The sequence below is a fragment of the Haliotis rubra genome, unplaced genomic scaffold (assembly GCF_003918875.1).
Source record: "Haliotis rubra isolate DU_JTF1 unplaced genomic scaffold, ASM391887v1 Scf1062, whole genome shotgun sequence".
Classification (NCBI taxonomy): Eukaryota; Metazoa; Mollusca; class Gastropoda; order Lepetellida; family Haliotidae; genus Haliotis; species Haliotis rubra.
This window is the reverse complement of record NW_025764962.1, coordinates 108,387-129,828: the sequence shown is the minus strand read 5'-3', so window position 1 is coordinate 129,828 and position 21,442 is coordinate 108,387. Positions and strand designations below refer to the sequence as shown.

At 42.0% G+C, this 21,442-nt stretch overlaps 1 protein-coding gene and 1 long non-coding RNA gene across 2 annotated transcripts in view; one reads left to right on the top strand and one right to left on the bottom strand.

Annotated features, from left to right (window-relative positions):
• Positions 1 to 3: 3 nt before the first annotated feature.
• The window catches only part of LOC124278487 (ER degradation-enhancing alpha-mannosidase-like protein 3), a 45,661-nt gene continuing 24,222 nt past the window's right edge, over positions 4 to 21,442 (bottom strand). Inside the window, 16 exon segments of the mRNA XM_046714194.1 lie at positions 4 to 4,303; positions 4,470 to 4,649; positions 4,895 to 4,940; positions 6,291 to 6,410; positions 6,714 to 6,823; positions 9,802 to 9,883; positions 10,352 to 10,484; positions 12,240 to 12,460; positions 12,697 to 12,856; positions 13,523 to 13,538; positions 13,541 to 13,646; positions 14,967 to 15,050; positions 15,854 to 15,937; positions 16,795 to 16,920; positions 20,584 to 20,681; positions 20,888 to 20,993. Coding sequence (XP_046570150.1) covers positions 4,257 to 4,303; positions 4,470 to 4,649; positions 4,895 to 4,940; positions 6,291 to 6,410; positions 6,714 to 6,823; positions 9,802 to 9,883; positions 10,352 to 10,484; positions 12,240 to 12,460; positions 12,697 to 12,856; positions 13,523 to 13,538; positions 13,541 to 13,646; positions 14,967 to 15,050; positions 15,854 to 15,937; positions 16,795 to 16,920; positions 20,584 to 20,681; positions 20,888 to 20,993 — 1,719 coding nt within the window. The 3' untranslated portion in view covers positions 4 to 4,256.
• Positions 1,795 to 20,363, top strand: LOC124278646. Its single transcript, XR_006899144.1, has 3 exons — positions 1,795 to 1,899; positions 10,424 to 10,426; positions 20,323 to 20,363. It is a non-coding gene; the product is annotated as an uncharacterized LOC124278646 (long non-coding RNA).

Below are 21,442 nucleotides of genomic sequence, written 5' to 3'. Positions count from 1 at the left end.
TGATTTGTTAGATGTAGACTTTTATTCCTCTCTCCTCTTCTGTTTTAAAATGACATATACAATGAGAGAGCATGACTAAGGTGTCCATCTCCGCTAGATTTTTGTGGCCATGAAATGAGAAATCTTTTAAAAAACCTATAATCTGGATATATTTGAACTATTATGTAAGAAAATGAAAGCCCTTTGAAGTATTTTTTTATTAAAAAAATAAATTGTTTCATTAGAGTGTGGATAAACTAGTTTACAAACTTCCTTCACTCATGCTGAGTGAGTAGTATTTTATGTCACTCTTAGAAATGAAAAAAATGGGGGAAATCAACGTTTTAACTTGTGGGCTGACAAAGGCGACGAAGATGGATGCATGTCATGACATTTGATTCACGTGAATATTTTACAACAATGACAGTATAATTTATGTACACAATAATTACAGCATTTAGATGTCTGTGTACTTCTGTACAAAATGAATATCACAACATTATCTGTGTAGATACATCTCAACATACAGAAAGACACGCAAGACATGGATCGACCATATGGATTTCACCCTATAAATCTAGATCCAACACATGGGTTAGTGGCAATTTATGAAAGTGAGATAACTCATATTACTCATCATAAAGGGAGATAACTCCAACTACTTGTATTGTATCCATAATGTATTCTACACACAACTTTTTGTATTGCAGAGAAAACAGGTCTTCACCATTTATCAAAAGTCATAAGAAAAGCATGAATTGACTCGTGACATAGTTAAACAGTCACATGAAACATTTGATTTTCAATGAAAGATCGTAGGCTAAAAACAAGGTTGGGGGCGTTATGGATTATATTGCACCTGAAATTTACAAGATCAATCATAAAGCTCATTGGGAGGAAAACAATCAGAAATGAGGCAAGGAAACAGACAACACTGCTCAAAACCCTCAATATATCATGAATTTGGAGATTGCTGAGAAATGGGGTCTTTTCTGACTTTGCAATATGGTCCATTCATACAAAACCTGTTCCCCTTGTTTCTTAACATCTTCCCAATCATCCTGATTTGCAAAAGGTCATTGATGCCATGAAATGTGAAACCTGGCTGTTTGTGCCAGACCAGTCAACAAACATTCAATAATGCCCACATGTTCTGCAACATAATCATAAACAAAGGCAACATTACTTGAAAACGAAGACAAACTCAACTATTAACACCTCCCGCAAAAGACTTCTCCTTCAGGAAAGAAATACTTGTACAATCACCAGGAATCTCAACACCATTCAGCCAAGGATTGTTTACTGGCCGTGACTGAGGCAGTGGTACAATATCAATGAAATCAGATCTCTGACAAACCCAGCAGATCTGATTTTAATGACATTGTGATATGATAAATGACAACAAAGAATATTGAAACATCCACCTACAGATCTCACTTAGTAGGACTGACAACCTCTTTCCTTTCAGAAAATGTTGGCAGTCCACAGGAAGCGAGTGTCAAACAGTGTCACACTAACATTGCTCTTCTGTTGCTAGACATTCTGTTTGGCAAAACTTCAGGTGCTTACAACTGTAATTTTATCAGTCCCTAGAATATAGAAGAATACAAGTTCTATCTGGTATGTTTTGAGGGTCCTTACTGAAAATGGTAAATTACAAAGAAAGTAAGGGGGGTAATTCCACTATGACTTGAAATAGTCAAACTATCAGAAAACAGGGTTCAGGAATTCTGCATTTACCACAGGTGTCCGCAATGAAGCCTGGGGCTACATGCTCATACTTCTGGACCCTACCAAGTTACTCAAAGAAAACAACTGGATTTGAAAATCGACCCTGATAAAAACCTAAAAGTGCATTAAATACCCATACCAACTCATGCTTAGACAGTACAAGTAATGACAGTGTTCTGTTACGTCACTGTCAGCATTCGCCACTATCATCATCATTGCCGCCACCACCTACTGTACAGAGTCTGGGCCAGCCACTGTGTGGCGTTGAGGGAAGAACACAAGGAATAAGATTAAAATAAAGAACAGACAACAAAACACCACAAACCAACAAATGTCAACAATTGTAACAAAATACATCCGTCGGCATACACGTCTGAGTGAAACTGATACACTCTCTCCATTACAAACATAACTTTAAAATGATTCTCAAATTTATACATCTGACTAATGAAATAAGGAAGCACTTGCTTTTCGACTTAATGCACAACTAAATAACTTGGCTAACCTAATGGGCCATGTCAAAAGTCAACAAGCAGGATGATGACAATGCCCCCCCTTTCCAGCCACACACACTGTAGCTCACTTGGTTACATAGTAAACACTTCAATGTTCATTTAACAAACAGAAGACAGAGTTGTCGACATATCTTGTTTTTTAATATATGGCACATGTTGAGAGTTCTACTTGGATGTCTTAAACAATTTGAGTCTCATCATTGGTGGGAAGTCTAGCTTCAGTGGTTTCAAAGAAGAGGATATGCCGGATGCTGGACAAACAAGCCTTATCTGTCAGGGGGCTAAAAATCCAAATCTTTCTTCTTATGACCACAAAAGTTATGTTCCTGAAAGTTTGTTTGTGCATTTTTTAACGCATCACTCAGCAATATTCTAGCCTATATGACAGCGGTCTGTAAATAATCGAGTCTGGACCAGACAATCCAGCGATTGACATGTGCACAGATCTATGGAACTAGGATACAATGACATGCATCTACCAAGTCAGCGAATCTGACCATCTGATCTCGTTTAACGCCTCTTGAGACAAGCTGAAGATCAATTCTAACCCGGATCTTCAGAGTTGAGCAAAAATCATTCGCTCATGAAGTTGCCACTTTTGCATGTGGCTACATCACTTAAAAAAAACAAACTGTTGGATTGTCAGATAAACATGTCAGTTAAAACCCAAGTGCCCTTTAAATGATAATTTTAAAAGATTGAAATTTGTTTACTAAGGAAAGTCCCAAAATGAATTTGCTGTGGCACATGCATTAAGTATGTCCTCTAAGTGGACGATTTCACTTGTTTCCCCATTTTAACTGTAAATCTTTAGATTTGACTTCAAAAGATAAGATGCTAAATTACTTGTGGTTTGTTACATTGATTGTCAAAATTGACTAAACCTTCTGTACTGGCACCAGTTTGAAAAAAATAACATGATTAAGCTAAATGATCTTTTGACAAGGCCCATAGACAAGTTGGACAAACACCATGTCACTCATAGTTCATCTTTGTGATCTCTGGAAGCAGCTGCAGAATCATGGGCATCTTGTGAGGTGAAGGACTCCTGAGCATCTGAAGGAATGTCGGCCATTGTTTCTGTAGTCCTTATTGTTTCTCCCTGGGAATTCCTCTCTATAACTTTCACTACACCATCCTTTGTTATAACTTCTAATGTACTAGCCTCCTCGTCACCTATAGTCCCTTTGTCTTTAGAATGTTGAGAATAGTCCCTGTTGTCTGAATCTGATTTCTGTGACTGTGCTAATCCTGCAGCATTTGCCTCCCCTTGTTCTACAGTAAATGTAAGCACACCTTGATCGTCCACTTTGGCACCAAAGTGTTTAGAAGATTCTTTGGCAGATTTGGTCTGAATGTATGGATTGTGTTTGGGACTATCTTCTGTCCTTTTTCCTGAGTTAGTTTCATATAATTCATCAACAGTTGCATAGTGAAGCTGTTTGGCAGTTTCAAAATCCATATGCTCGTTTTTCACACTTTGTGTCTCTGCAGATTTTGTGGATTTCTCAGTTAGAAACTTTAACTCTACTGCTAACCTTTCTATCAATTCTTGAGCTTTGTTATCCACCCGATCCATCCCAAAATAGGCTGATTCTAAAAACCGAGCTATCGCAATAAGGTAATCTCCCTGATTGCTTAATTTTTCAAAATTAGTTTTTTCTTGTAAAGCCTGAACCAGGTTGACATAAATCTGATTCAACTGAGGTTGTGTTTTATCCTCCTGCTGGTTCTTGTCGACCTTGAATGACAACTGTTTGGAACCATCAGGTAAGGTGTCAAACTGTAACACATTTTCCTCTGCAGTAACAGATTCCGTTGTTTCTGTTTTGTCTTCTTCAGCATTATGAAACACATCAGTATCAGTCTCTCCCGAAACCTTTATCTCCATGCGTACTTTCCTGGAGGACGACTGGTAAGTGTACACCTCGTCCAGTCCTACCCGGGCTCCCTGGGAGGGGGTGTGGTGAGGGGCGGTGTATGGTGGGGGTGTCTGATCTGGAACTTTCTCAGGGTGTACGCCTCCCTGGGTCATCTGTGGTCCAGCAGGGGTCTTCTTGGGGGTGGATTGAACGTCTCTGGAACAAGAACAGGAGCTTCAACATCATGTGAAAAAAAACACTTTTATGCTGCAGTTGGTGCAATTCCAACTGGGGACCAGGGACCTATTCTAACTCGCCTCATATGACAAGCATAAGTAGTGACCAATTCTGACATGGAAGCCAAAAGGGTGAACAGGCTTACCTGTAGACTTAGCTTCTTTGGTCAGCAGCACCTGCAGATCATTGTCCTGAGACAGCACTGAGATGATTGCATTGCCTTCCTTCCTGAAGAGAAATACCATGGGGATGGTGATGTCGGTCTGTCCGTCCCCAGACATGGCAAACAGAGTCTGGCTCTCACTGGTACTGCCTTCATTCTGGTCTGTAAATAATGAAACAGAATTCTTCACCCACTACCATGTTCATAATGATTGCTTGTTGAGGAGCAAGTGATGTTTCATGTCTCAGTCAGCATCATTCCGGCAATGTCACTGCACCCTGAGTGAGTGAGTTTTAGTTTTACGCCGCTTTTAGCAATACTCTAGCAATATCTTTGAGATCTGTCAAAGCTGATTTTATCACACAACCCTACATGTCCACTGAAAGCAAAATTTGTCAAGATCTTACCCAGAACAATTCCTCCAACAGCTCCAGCCTTTTGCAAATTTCTAGCCTGGCAAGAGAAATGAAAAAACTTATCAGAAATGAAACATTCAGCAAAATTCTACCTGTACAATCGCAACCTGTAGATATTTCAATCTGCACCAGACAACCCAGTGACTGATATTACAGGCACCATTCCACCCAGTCGGGCTACCATGACATGCAGTGTAATGCTGGCTAAAAAGATCAATAATCAGTAATATCATCTGTTACTTCTCCAATATATTTTGATAACTGCTCACCATTCGGTTAACGATTATCGATCTCTGTAATCTATATCATATCGAAATGGACAAACTTCCCGTGAATGACCATCCAATAAGTTATCTCTGTTGACAAGCAATGCAGCTGGGGACAAATTCTAAACCAAAATTTCCAAAGGGGTTGTGAGTAAGGCTGAAACGATGCACTCGCATATTCGGTGAATCGAACCGTAGCCCTTCATGAATTCAATTCGTTATTCGTGGTTACCAGAACTGAATATTAACGAATATTTACGGGTTTTTTAAGGGAGCATGTTTTACTTGAACCCTTGTGTACTTTTGGAAAGTGAGATATGCAAGAATTTAATATGTACTAGTCTTGAGTAGCGCAAGTCATGTTAGTTTGCCAAGACTGCACATGGTACTGTCGATTATAACTATTACATACCAAATTTGAGTGTCATGAGATCACTGGTTATTGCTGTGACAAATCAAAACTGTCAACATGGGCGTACCATATTGTACATCAATCACTTAAGTACAATATTGTATTCGTGAATAATTATTCGTATTCGTTACCCACTATTCATGATACGTATCATATTCGCCACATAGTGTATTCGTTGCAGCCCTAGTTGTGAGTCAATGATGAGAAAAGCATTTGTCCCTTTGAAAAAGTGCAATGGGAAGGTACCGTTTCAAAGAAAATCATCCTGATTAAGACATATCAAATATAACAAATGACAGGTCAGTGAACACATTGACTTGATGCTACAATGTGAGGTGAGGTGAAATTGGGTTTAACGTCGTGCTTGAGAATATTTCGCTCATATGATGACGTGCATGCGTGTGTATGTGTATGTGCGGCTGCTTGTACTAGCCCAGACTGAAGCTGGTTTTAAAGTGCTAGCCCACTGAGATACCATGCCGCAGTGAAGCATGAATACCCCACTCAGACACATTATACTGACTCCAGGCCGACCAGTCCTTGTTGTACCCATTAATGCCAAGCGCCAGGCAGGGACCAACAAGTACCATATTTTAACGTCTTTTGGTATGACGCGGTCGGGGATTGAACCCGCAACCTTCCGCTCTCCGGGCGGACGCTCTAACCACTACACCACGGAGGCGGTCTACAATGTATGGGAATCTTGTACCTTGTCCACAAACATACAGTCTCCCCGCTCCAGTAGGACAATCTTCCCCTGCACTGCCTGTGGGTTCACCATGGGGCTGCAAGCCTTGAACGGAGATGCTATAGCAAGCTTGCCCTGAATCTGAAAAAAGGCAAGCATTATTATGTTGTCATTAAAATAACTAATAGAAATATTTACTCTATTGTCATCCTTGTGATTGGAATAACTGGGCAGTAGCAGTTCTGCATTGTTTATCTACATTCAAGCACGAACATCCATTGGATGTCAACACAGCACCCACAAAGTGAGGTAATGGAACAAAGATGATTACCAAGAATACAATCAGGTACAATGGTTTCCTTCCCAAAATGAACTGTGAGTAACCGGATAAGGAACCTAACTCTAACAGTTTCCATTGAATAACACAGTAACATGGCAACTTACAGGTGGCGAGACTTTGAGATCATATCCAAACTGTGCTGGCCCTGCTCTATAGTACACAGATCCGTAGTATGGTGCCGACACCAGCTGCACGAACATCGGGTCATGTTGAGCTGTAACCATGGCAACAAGATATATACGTTCACATCATGTACATGATACAACTGTCAAGTTGGGTATAAATATTAAGTGTTCAAATTTCTGATGGAAGGAGCGAGAGAGTGAGTTTAGTTATGTCATGCTCAGCAATATTCCAGCTATATGGTGGCGGTCTGTAAATAATCGAGTCTGAACCAGACAATGCAGTGATCCACAGTGTGAGCATCGATCTACGCAATTGGGATACGATGACATGTGTCAACCGAGTCAGCAAGCCTGACCGCCCGATCCTCTTAGTCGCCTCTTCGACAAGCATGGGTTACTGAAGATCAATTCTAACCCGGATCTTCACGGACTCTGATGAAATGAAGTTATAATAGGACAGTAGGTCAACCAGTTTGACAGCTTCAGCATCTCCACAACTTGTCATGGTGCCCTTACAGTTAATTACAACCATAAGTCAGTGAGGTTTTACAATGCATTTTAGCCTTTACAACTGTGACCATCAGTATAATCACATGTTGATGTCTTCACTAGCAGTATGAGGATGAGGAGTAACCATGGCCACATCCACCATGTATATTCCACAGCTGTACCACTGCAGTACCATGTATATTCCACAGCTGTACCACTGCAGTACCATGTATATTCCACAGCTGTACCACTGCAGTACCATGTATATTCCACAGCTGTACCACTGCAGTACCATGTATATACCACAGCTGTACCACTGCAGTACTATGTATATTCCACAGCTGTACCACTGCAGTACCATGTATATACCACAGCTGTACCACTGCAGTACCATGTATATATTAGTGATGTCCCATGTATATTCCACAGCTGTACCACTGCAGTACTATGTATATTCCACAGCTGTACCACTGCAGTACCATGTATATACCACAGCTGTACCACTGCAGTACCATGTATATTCCACAGCTGTACCACTGCAGTACCATGTATATTCCACAGCTGTACCACTGCAGTACCATGTATATTCCACAGCTGTACCACTGCAGTACCATGTATATTCCACAGCTGTACCACTGCAGTACCATGTATATTCCACAGCTGTACCACTGTAGTACCATGTATATACCACAGCTGTACCACTGCAGTACCATGTATATATTAGTGATGTCCCATGTATATTCCACAGCTGTACCACTGCAGTACTATGTATATTCCACAGCTGTACCACTGCAGTACCATGTATATTCCACAGCTGTCCCAATCAAGTAATTACCACGCGTATATATACCACAGCTGTACCACTGCAGTACCATGTATATATTAGTGATGTACTATGTATATACCACATATATCTCACGGCTCTTCCAATGCTGTACCATGTATATATACCACAGCTGTACCACTGCAGTACCATGTATATATTAGTGATGTACCATGTATATTCCACAGCCGTACCACTGCAGTACCATGTATATTCCACAGCCGTACCACTGCAGTACCATGTATATTCCACAGCTGTACCACTGCAGTACCATGTATATTCCACAGCCGCATTCACTGCGGTACCATGTATATATTAGTGATGTCCCATGTATATTCCACAGCCGCACTCACTGCAGTACCATGTATATTCCACAGCTGTACCACTGCAGTACCATGTATATCCCACAGCTGTACCACTGCAGTACCATGTATATATTAGTGATGTACTATGTATATACCACATATATCCCAATTTGCTCTTCCAATGCTGTACCTTTGTATATATACCACAGCTGTACCACTGCAGTACCATGTATATATTAGTGATGTACCATGTATATACCATGTATATCCCACGGCTCTACCAATGCTGTATCATGTATATACCGTGATATGACCGCCTATAAGATCGACCCCATGGATAAGATGACCCCAAACTTGACCCTTAAAATCAGTGTCAAAATGGTATGTTTCGTGCATAAGTCGATCCCCGCCATGGGGTCCTAATCGCGGCAAACACAGACCACAGACAACTGGCAGTTACCAATAATTATAAATTTGGTCCACATTATTCAAAGAATTCACTGTCATATATATTTTGTCTACTCAATGGATCGAAACGAATGTAGTTGACAGAAAATGCATAATATATTTTGCTTCTCTAAATATCATATTTATTGTAGCAACAAACTGGCTTGCTTTATTTTACCCCATTCAACAATCACGAACTGATTATCGCCTCGCTTTCCATTGACTGCGAGTTTTCAGTAACATCGGTAAAATGTGTGAATTTAAATGGCTTCCGTATTTTACCCCCATTCCATGTGCTTACCACGCTCATGAGGGTCCATTATAACCTTAGTGTTGATTATATATATTTTACATAAAACTGTAAATAAAATTACACAATGCTAGGATATATTTCTTTGGGTTAAATAATAGTATTCTGTACTATATTTTACTGAAGACTGCGTCCAGAATTCGATCCACGCTATATTATTGTGCCTGTTTGAACTTGTTCACCGGAACGTGTGCACAGCTGATTGCTATTTCCGGCTTTGTGTACTAGACAAATACGCACGGTAATCTTAATCCCTGCAAATAATACAATGCCCAGCAAAACAACTTATAACTTAAAAGGTAAATAATCTTGTCTAGTGATGTTTAATTGCAAATTTGACGCCTCTACTGACAAAGTCGCCTTCTGTTGTTTGTTCACGCTGAAGTGATACGATGTTGTTTTCTTACCCCTGGAAAAAGTTTGACGAAAGCGTAACCCATGGATAAGACGCACCCCTTCTACAGACTGCTTTTTTTGGTCCTCAAAATTCGGGCTTATAGGACGGTCATATATCGGTATACCACAGCTGTAACAATGCTGTACCCTGTATGTACCACAGCTGTAAAATAATGCTGTACCCCTGTATGTACCACAGCTGTAACAATGCTGTACCCTGTATGTACCACAGCTGTAACAATGCTGTACCCCCTGTATATACCAGCACACTTATCACACGGCTCTTCCAACGCTTACCCTCTGGTGACTGTGTCTTCGAGAGTTCAATCATCTCCTGCATAAACTTCATCCCATCCTCAGCATCTTCAGGGGTGGCGGCCTGGAGAAACACAACATGAAGATGGTTTCAACTTCTACAAAATGAACATCTGCCTACTCAAACTCTATACTGTATATCATCACCATCCTGATAAAGAGAGAATGCAACAGTTCCAGATATGTAGCAATTTACAACCTCAAGATGTGGTTGCAGTTATGTTTATGTAGTTTAACAATAATCAAGCCATATGAGGGCACATGTAAACAATCAAATTTTGACCACACAATCTAGTGATCATATATGGCAAGCAATGAACCAAATCATCAAGCAGATCCATATCTTTCCTCCGGGAAAAACACACATAACATGGAGTTACACAATAAATTGTTTTAAGTGTGGTGTTGGTACTCCCAGCACCAAAGTTATTTGAGATCCTGATACTTTAACATCACCTAACAACAGTAAAGGAGCTGCGAATGCTCTGTGGATAGGTTCAGGACCCTGCCTAGTGCCCCTGCTGCCTCCTACCTCAGATGCTGTGTGCAGCAGCTGTATGCGTCCATCTGACATGGTGGCGATGCGGATGCCCATCTTGTGGAGGACGTCAAGGTGAGCTTTGTTACCTGCGATGAACTCGGACGCCTGCAGCCTAGGCTGGTTCCTGCTATTATATGAACATTCATCAACGTTATAGTGGCAAACGGTCACCAACACTAACCTTGCAAATACAGTCATCAACATTATCCTGGCAACTAGTCTTCAACACTATCCCAGGAAATAGCAAATATTCCTCAGCATCCTCTCTGTTACAAACAGCTACAAGGGACATATTAATCAGGGTAATCACAAACAGTCACATACTGGTTTAGAGGAGAGAAGAAAGTTGTGGAAGTGGAAGAGTTCGAGATGAGGGACAAACCCAGGCAACAGTAGTGTCATGAGTAGTGTCTGGAGAAGTGCCAAAAGTAGTGTTGGGAGTAGTGAAGGTAGTAGTGTTGGGAGTAGTGTCTGGAGCAGAATATGGAGTAGTGCCAGGAGTAGTATCTGCAGTAGTGTTGGGAGTTGTGTTTGGCACAGTGCCAGTAGTAGTGTCTGGAGTAGTGTTGAAGTGTTGGGAGGGGTGTTGGGAGTTGTGTCTGGAGTAGTGCCGGAGTAGTGCCTGGAGTAGTGCCAGCAGTAGTGACTGGAGTAGTGTCTGGAGTAGTGTTGAAGTGTTGGGAGGGGTGTTGGGAGTTGTGTCTGGAGTAGTGCCGGAGTAGTGCCTGGAGTAGTGCCAGCAGTAGTGACTGGAGTAGTGTCTGGAGTAGTGTTGAAGTGTTGGCAGTTGTGTCTGGAGTAGTGCCAGGAGCAGTGTCTGGAGTAGTGTTGGGAGTTGTGTTTGGAATAGTGTTGGAAGTAGTGCCAGTAGTAGTGTTGAAGTGTTGGGAGAAGTGTCGAGAGTAGTGTCAGGAGTAGTGTTAGGAGCAGTGTCAGGAGTAGTGTCAGGAGCAGTGTCAGGAGCAGTGTCTGGAGCAGTGTCAGGAGCAGTGTCAGGTGTAGTGTCGAGAGTAGTGTCGAGAGTAGTGTCAGGAGCAGTGTCAGGTGGAGTGTCAGGAGCAGTGTCTGGTGTAGTGTCGAGAGTAGCTAGGAGTAGTGTCAGGAGTAGTGTCAGGAGCAGTGTCAGGAGTAGTGTCAGGAGCAGTGTCAGGAGTAGTGTCAGGAGCAGTGTCTGGAGCAGTGTCAGGAGCAGTGTCAGGAGCAGTGTCGAGCAGTGTCAAAAGTAGTGTCCAAAAGTAGTGTCAGGAGTAGTGTCAGGAGCAGTGTCTGGAGAAGTGTCAGGAGTAGTGTCGAGAGTAGTGTCAGGAGCAGTGTCAGGAGCAGTGTCAGGAGTAGTGTCGAGAGTAGTGTAGGAGAATAGTGTCTGGAGTAGTGTCAGGAGTAGTGTGAGTAGTGTCTGGAGTAGTGTCTAGGGTAGTGTCTGGAGTTGTATCTGGAGTAGTGCCAGGAGTAGTGTCTGGAGTAGTGTCTAGGGTAGTGTCTGGAGTAGTGCCAGGAGTAGTGTCTGGAGTAGTGTTGAAGTGTTGGGAGTAGTGTCAGGAGTAGTGTTGGGAGTAGTGTCTGGAGTAGTGTTGAAGTGTTGGGAGTAGTGTCTGGAGTAGTGTTGGGAGTACTGTTAGGAGTAGTGTCAGGAGTAGTGTGTGGAGTAGTGTTAGGAGTAGTGTCAGGAGTAGTGCCAGTAGTAGTGTCTGGAGTAGTGTCAGGAGTAGTGCCAGTAGTAGTGTTGGGAGTAGTGCCAGGAGTAGTGTCAGTAGTAGTGTTGGGAGTACTGTTAGGAGTAGTGTCAGGAGTGGTGTCAAGAACAATGTCGGGAGTAGAAAGATTGTGTTGTAAACACAGCTATAAGACTACATGGAGCGGGGTCTGTGTCCAGACATACCTGCGTGGTCTGGGGCTGACTCTGTCAACCAGGTTCTTCATCTGACTGCGCAGAGAGTGGGCATACGTGATGCCACCCGGGATCTGCACCTGGAAGTTGGGGCACGTGTTGTACTCATCATCCTCGTCATCTGTCTCACTCACTACCTGGGCTGGGTCAAGCTCAGTGGTCTGCTCTGTGCGAAATGTCTTCTCCAGATTGCGATATGCCTCAGGATTGATCTGTCACATGTCAGAAGTTAAAGTACGCTGTTGGTCAAAGAATTGACTGTCTCAAGACCAGCCTCTCTAAATATACATCTACCTCATAACATGATGCCTAGAAGTAAGAAATTGCTCAAGGTAATTATTTTTCTGATTATGGACGGTCTCTGTTGGCATCTGTTAATGCTGAATGGGACAATAGTTTGAGATCAAAGACTGCCAGATGTCATAATGCTAGATCTCTATTCACTCACCTTGGGGACACTGGACGTGTTCTGTACAGACAATGTAAGGGGCAAGAGGTGGGCTTCGGTGGTGAAGATGTAGTCATCAATGTCCAGAGTCATCTCCTCCTTCTCGGCAAATAGCAGGTACAGATACTTGAATGTCTCCGCCAACACGTACGAGTCCATTCTATTACAAACAAGAACAGTGAGTGAGTTTAGTTTTACGCTTTTAGCAATATTGCAGCAGTATCACGGCAGGGGACACCTGAACCCGGGTCTTCGGCGTGACAAGCGAATGCTTTAACCACTAGGCTACCCCACAAACAAGAAAGGCAGATCTATGCAGGTAGTTGAACATCTCCGCCAACACGTACGAGTCCATTCTATCACATACAACAACAGGTACAGATACTTGAACGTCTTCGCAAACACATACGAGTCCATTCTATCACATACAACAACAGTAAGGATACTTGAACTTCTCCGCAAACACATACAAGTCCATTCTATCACATACAACAGGTACAGATACTTGAACGTCTTCGCAAACACATACAAGTCCATTCTATCACATACAACAACAGTACAGATACTTTGAATGTCTAGGAGGTGGTAGGAGGAAGAGTAGGAACAGAAAAAGAAAAAGAAGAAGAAAAAAAAAAAAGTGAGGATTATGAAAAAGCAGAAAAGAAAAAAGGAGAAGAAAAGAAGAATTACATGAAAAAAAATGAGAAAAGGAGAAGAAAAAGGAAAAGGTGGAGGAGGACGGTGTTGGTGGCAGCAGTAGTATAGTAGTAGTTGAGTTGTAGTTGAGGCCTAGATGAGTAATAGTTGTAGCTGTATCCAGACTTACTGGTCCTCATGTCAAGTGTGGTGACATCCTTGATTGCAGCAAATCCACAGGGTACTCGTGCCATCTTGTCCAGATTCTCCACCACCTGTTTGCCGACCTCAAGGTAGTGGGGGTCACCTGTGGCCTGCAAACAAACACGTAAGAACACACATCATAACAATAATGGTTGTCTGTTATGGTTCAACTGTACCCAGCAATATCCCAGCTGTATGTCCATAGTCCACTGCTATTTTGCACACTGATTATTAACATGTATATTTCTGTACACACAGGGTACTGGATATATTTCTAGACACATAGAGGGAACTGGGTTATATTTCTATACACATAGAGGTACTGGGGTATATTCCTGTACACTGAGAGGTACTGGGTTATATTTCTGTACACAGAGAGGTACTTGGGGAATATTTTGTACACAGAGTGGTAATTAGGGTTATATTTCTGTACACAGAGAGGTACTGGGGTATATTTCTGTACACAGAGGTACTGGGGTATTTTTCTCTACACAGAGAGGTACTGGGGTACATTTCTGTACACAGAGAGGTACTGGGGTATCTTTTGTACACATAGAGGTACTGGGGTATATTTCTGTACACAGAAAGGTACTGGGGTATATTTCTGTACACAGAGAGTATTTCTGTACACACAGAGGTACTGGGGTATATTTCTGTACACAGAGAGGTACTGTGGTATATTTCTGTTCACAGAGAGGTACTGGGGTATATTTCTGTACACAGAGAGGTACTCTGGTATATTTCTGTTCACAGAGAGGTACTAGGGTATATTTCTGTACACAGAGAGGTACCGGGGTATATTTCTGTTCACAGAGAGGTACTGGGGTATATTTCTGTACACAGAGAGGTACTATGGGGTATATTTCTGTTCTCACAGAGAGGTACTGGGGTATATTTCTGTACACATAGAGGTACTTGGGGTATATTTCTGTACACATAGAGGTACTGGGGTATATTTCTGTTCACAGAGAGGTACCGGGGTATACTTCTGTACACAGGAGGTACTGGGGTATATTTCTGTACACAGAGAGACACTGGGGTATATTTATGTACACAGAGAGGTACTGGGGTATATTTACTGTACACAGAGAGGTACTGGGGTATATTTATGTACACAGAGAGGTACTGGGGTATATATTTCTTTAAACGCATCACAAAGCAATTCTCAACCAGACATAGCATTGTAAATTTTCATATCGAGACTTTCAAACACTAAATGTGATTGAAGTGTGGGTCTTCATCACAGATACCACAGTGTTTGACCTCACAGAGGTACTGGGGTATATTTCTGTACACACAGGGGTACTGGGGTATATTTCTGTACACAGGAGGTACTGGGGTATATTTCTGTACACAGGGAGGTACTGGGGTATATTTCTGTACACAGAGAGGTACTGGGGTAGATTTTCAGGCAAAGCTGCCGAGCCTACCTTGTACAGGAAGTAGGTGGACTCCACAAATTCAGGCCTCAAAGGATGATGGCTCCAGTGAACTCGAAAATCTGTTGTGAAAGCCTGAAAGAAATAACATCCTGGGTGTTCATACATTTCCCTTTTGTGCATATACAGTTATCAAAGACTTAAAGTGCAAGCAGATGGTACATCAGAGAGGAAGGCATATTTTATAGGGGAAGGGCTTAGATTGTCATTCATTTCCAGTTAGTAACAGCAAGCAGCAGTAACGTGCAATACATAAACAGAATCAATGTTCCAACATACATAAAGTAAATTTCCAAGAAAAGATGTTGGTAATATTCCTAGAAAGTATATAAATGTTAATGTGAACGTACTGAAATCATATGATTCGAAATCCAAAAATGCTTTTGTTTGTGGTTTAATGTCACATAGAGCAATTGTCTAGCTATATGGCAGCAGTCTGTAAATGATCAAGTTGGGTCAGACAATCCAGTGATTGACATCATGAGCATCGATCTAAGCAATTTGGATACAATGACATGCATCATGCAAGTCGGCTGACCTGACCACCTGATCCCGTAAGTTGCCTCTTACGACAAACATTGGTTGCTGAAGACCAATTCTAACATGGATCTACAGGTCGGTGTTTCTTTTGGAATTTCTCCTCCTCTATTTATTATCCAAATCTGTATCATGATTTCAACTGAATACAAGTAGGCAAGACTGAGAATTGATTTATTAGGGAAAGACAATACTTGATATGTATACAAAAGGTTAAAAATAAACTTGATGATGTAGTAATTGTCATTCTAAAAATGCAAACTGTAAAACAAACTTAGACTTCTACTGGCTGTCTGCTGGCTAAGTTTAATGTTAGTTGTGCTACCAGCAGTATTCCATACCTCAGGCAGGAAGTTGTGTCTCTGTATGACCTGGTACAGCATCTCGTGTGTCTCGATGGCCGGCCGGATGTCTCCCTTCAGCACCTAGAAAACACCCACACTGCTTCCAAGGACATGTCTAGACTTTTTCAAGGCACTGGTAGTCAAATTAAAGGTAACTACAATCCCACAAAGCAATTCCATTATTTAATAGAAAACTTTTAATTCAAGGAATCAGCTACAAGATATAACTTACTCGTTATCATGATAGGAGACATACAAAAGCAGGAATGTATATGAAATAGTGAGTGAGTTTAGTTTTACGCCGCACACAGCAATATTTCCGCAATATGGCGGCGGTCTGTAAATAATCAAGTCTGGATCAGACAATCAAGTGATTAACAGCATGAGCATCAATCTACGCAATGGGGATACGATGACATGTATCAACTAAGTCAGCGAGCCTGACCACCCGATCCCGTCAGTCACAGTGGCTTCTTCCGCAAAAATGGAAGTCGGACAACTGGTAGTGTACACAAAGTATGTGGTCTCAGCTACCAGACGTCAGACTTGTGTTCACGGTGGCTGAGTGGGTTAGGCGTCTGGCTTTGTGTGCTGACTATTAGGTGCCTGACTCTGAGGGTGTGGGTTCGAATCCAGGATGGGACTTAACCCAACAAAAGTCTTAGAATCTGTCCTTTACTAAGAAAGTGTAATCCCAAAAATAACATATGTTACCCTTTCATGATTACAACTGTTTCAACATGCTGACTCAATACTGATTATACAGTATAATTTGACTCTTTCCATAATTCCAGACAACTGAAGACCTAAAGGACGCAATGCAGAGCTGGTTTAACAAGGCAATCTTAGTGGTACAACAACCATATGTGACTTACGATTGTCCAACTGATAAGATCACTTTGTGGAAGGGATCAGAGCCTGTCATACACTGTACCCACCTGAAGTCCCGGCCAGAAGGCCAGCAGAGCATCCATGAAGTTCCGGGAGGCTGCCATTGGCTTGTGCATGTGGACATCCACCAGCAGGGGGCCCTGACTCACATACCTCATCACGGCACTGTAGTGCTGCAGGTATATGGAACAGCTATAAACTCTACACATCGTCTATATACGACAGTACCTCATCACGGCACTGTAATGCTGCAGGTATACAGAACAGCTATAAACTCTACACATCGTCTATATACGACAGTACCTCATCACGGCACTGTAGTGCTGCAGGTATACAGAACAGCTAAAAACTCTACACATCGTCTATATATGACAGTACCTCATCGCGGTACTGTAATGCTGCAGGTATACAGAACAGCTATAAACCCTACACATCGTCTATATACGACAGTACCTCATCACGGCACTGTAGTGCTGCAGGTATACAGAACAGCTGTAGGTATACGGAACAGCTATAAACTCTACACATCGTCTATATACGACAGTACCTCATCACGGCACTGTAGTGCTGCAGGTATACAGAACAGCTATAAACTCTACACATCGTCTATATACGACAGTACCTCATCACGGCACTGTAGTGCTGCAGGTATACAGAAAAGCTATAAACTCTACACATCGTCTATATACGACAGTACCTCATAACGGCACTGTAGTGCTGCAGGTATACAGAACAGCTATAAACTCTACACATCGTCTATATACGACAGTACCTCATAACGGCACTGTAGTGCTGCAGGTATACCTGAACAGCTATAAACCCTACGCATCGTCTATATCACGACGGTACCTCATCGCGGCACTGTAATGCTGCGGGTATACAGAACAGCTATAAACCTACGCTGTCTCGTCATAATACGACGGTACCTCATCCGGCACTGTAATGCTGCAGGTATGGGAACAGCTATAAACTCTACACATCGATCCATATCACGACAGTACCTCATCCGCGGCACTGTAATGCTGCGGGTATACAGAACGGCTATAAACTTACCGCACATCGTCTATATACGACAGTACCTCATTACGACACTGTAGTGCTGCAGGTATACAGAAAAGCTATAAACTCTACACATCGTCTATATACGACAGCACCTCATAACGGCACTGTAGTGCTGCAGGTATACAGAACAGCTATAAACTCTACACATCGTCTATATACGACAGTACCTCATAACGGCACTGTAGTGCTGCAGGTATACAGAACCGCTATAAACCCTACACATCGTCTATATACGACAGTACCTCATCACGGCACTGTAGTGCTGCAGGTATACAGAACAGCTATAAACTCTACACATCGTCTATATAAGACAGTACCTCATCACGGCACTGTAGTGCTGCAGGTATACAGAACAGCTATAAACTCTACACATCGTCTATATACGACAGTACCTCATCACGGCACTGTAATGCTGCAGGTATACAGAACAGCTATAAACCCTACACATCGTCTATATACGACAGTACCTCATCACGGCACTGTAATGCTGCAGGTATACAGAAAAGCTATAAACTCTACACATCGTCTATATCGCGACAGTACCTCATCACGGCACTGTAATGCTGCGCAATATATCACGGAACAGCTATAAACTCTACATCGTCTACGGGACAGTACCTCATTAGTGCTGCAGGTATACAGAACAGCTATGAACTCTACACATCGCCTCATATCATGACAGCACCTCATCACGGCACTGTAGTGCTGCAGGTATACAGAACAGCTATAAACTCTACACATCGCCTCTATAATGCATACAGTACCTCATTACGACACTGTAGTGCTGCAGGTATACAGAAAAGCTATAAACTCTACACATCGCTTCATATACGACAGCACCTCATAACGGCACTGTAGTGCTGCAGGTATACAGAACAGCTATAAACTCTACACACATCGCCTATATACTGACAGTACCTCATAACGGCACTGTAATGCTGCAGGTATACAGAACCGCTATAAACCCTACACATCGCCTATATAATGCATAGTACCTCATCACGGCACTGTAATGCTGCAGGTATACAGAACAGCTATAAACTCTACACATCGTCTATATACGACAGTACCTCATAACGGCACTGTAGTGCTGCAGGTATACAGAACAGCTATAAACTCTACACATCGTCTATGCTATACGGTACCTCATCACGGCACTGTAATGCTGCAGGTATACAGAACAGCTATAAACCCTACACATCGTCTATATACGACAGTACCTCATCACGGCACTGTAATGCTGCAGGTATACAGAAAAGCTATAAACTCTACACATCGTCTATATACGACAGTACCTCATCACGGCACTGTAATGCTGCAGGTATATCGAACAGCTATAAACTCTACACATCGCTCTATAGGACAGTACCTCATTACGACTGTGTGCTGCAGGTATGCAAGCTATGAACTCTACACATCGTCTCATATACACGACAGCACCTCATATCACGGCACTGTAGTGCTGCAGGTATACGGAACAGCTATAAACCCTACACATCGTCTATATATGACAGTACCTCATCACGGCACTGTAATGCTGCAGGTATACAGAACAGCTATAAACTCTACACATCGTCTATATACGACAGTACCTCATCACGGCACTGTAGAGCTGCAGGTATACGGAACAGCTATAAACTCTACACATCGTCTATATACGACAGTACCTCATCGAGGCCCTGTAGAGTTGCAGGTATACAGAACAGCTATAAACCCTACACATCGTCCATATACGGCAGTACCTCATCGCGGCACTGTAATGCTGCAGGTATACAGAACAGCTATAAACTCTACACATTGTCTATATATGACAGTACCTCATCACATGTTTATGGAACAGCTATAAACTCTGCACATCGTCTACATATGACAATAGCTACATCAATGAAAGCTAAACCAACTCCAACACCAACAACAACCAAAACTCCAACCCAAAGTCTTTTCTAGTCTCCTGCAGACCAGATTCTATCGTCAAACATGACTTGTGAGTTGACAGGGCTTAACAGGTCTTTCCGAGTTGAATGGTCTTGAATTCAAGGCCCAAGGTATATTGATATGCATGTCCAAAGGATGGTCTCCCACTGGAGAGTGAAATGTTTTTAAAGAAGTCAGGATCCTGTCCTAAGTTTTCCTCACAGGTACACAGAGTATAACCAGTTAAAATTTACAATTTATTTAATTGAGAGCTATTTTACCACACATTTTCAGATGGTATTCAATCCAGTAACTTCTTCCTCTGTTGTACTCCAGTTATCAATGAATACACGTTATCTATACAAAGCCATAAATCATATTTTCATTGCATATACCAAAATAGACTGAAAAATGATAAATTCTAATTTGGGGCAAAATATGTTCTTTTGAACAAGTGTATATAAATCCCCTGTAATGATGAGGACAGCTACACTGTATTAAACCACGTCACATACATATGTTTTGTTGTTGTTTAACTCAGCTCTTTTTTAGCTGTATGACAACTGCCTGTAAATAATCAAGCCTTGGCCACAAGTGAGTGAGTGAATTTAGTTTTACACCGGACTCAGCAATATTCCAGCTATATGACGGAGGTCTGTAAATAATTGAGTATGGACCTGACAACCCACTGATCAACAGCACGAGCATCGATCTGCACCGATAACATGTGTCAAACAAGTCAGCGAACCTGACCACCTGATCCTGACCACTCCTTGCGACAAGCATGTGTTGCTGAAGGCCAATTCTAACCCGGACCTTCATGGGAAAATACAAAGGCTTTGGACAGTGAGGCAGCTCACCTTATTGAAACGATCCAGGTAGGTTTCGTCCCCAAGCAGAATGTAGGACTTCAACACATACTCATAGTACGAGTCGATGCCAGCACCTACGCCACTCTCTGTGTGGAGGGAAAAAACATATTTTCACTTACTGTCCACTCCAGTCGCACAAAAATATCCATATAAATCAAACTAAGAGCAAACATTATTTTACATCATAACTAAATCCAAGTATTGCTTTTGTTTTGTTTGTAAAATCTGGAAAATTGAAATGGTAAGTATGCTATGAGACAAAATGATATGATGATGTGTCCATTACACTGACCTCGGCGGATCCAGTCTCCATTGTGTATGTTAATAACAAGCCCCATGAGATCGCTTGTTCGATGGCGCTGTTTCCACAAATAGTCCATTGCTTTTCGAGCCTTATCCTGCATCCACAAAAGCAAAAACAATAACATAATAATGTTAATGGCAAAACATCTTCCACAAATATGTTATCTAAAACATGTAATTTTTATGATAAAATTATTATTTTTATACTTATCCTGACTCATGATTATTGCTTATCTCCTTTCTCCATTCGACGGTTGAGCGGAAACCTTGAATCCTATTTAAATTCACTGAAACACTCGTAGAATCAATCACCCAGAGTTCCCTGCAAACTTGTTCCCTCGCTACGCAAACTGATCCCATCGACCTAAGCCTGTCTCTTATCACTCTCTCCGAATATGCCCGCATTGCGACTTACAGTGAAGACCGTAATGCTGAGAGTGGGGACGGTCGGGAGGGCTTACCTCATGAGTCAGGATAAGTATAAAAATGTAATTTTTAGAGTAAAATTGATATTTTATACTTATCCTGACTCATGCTCTTTTGC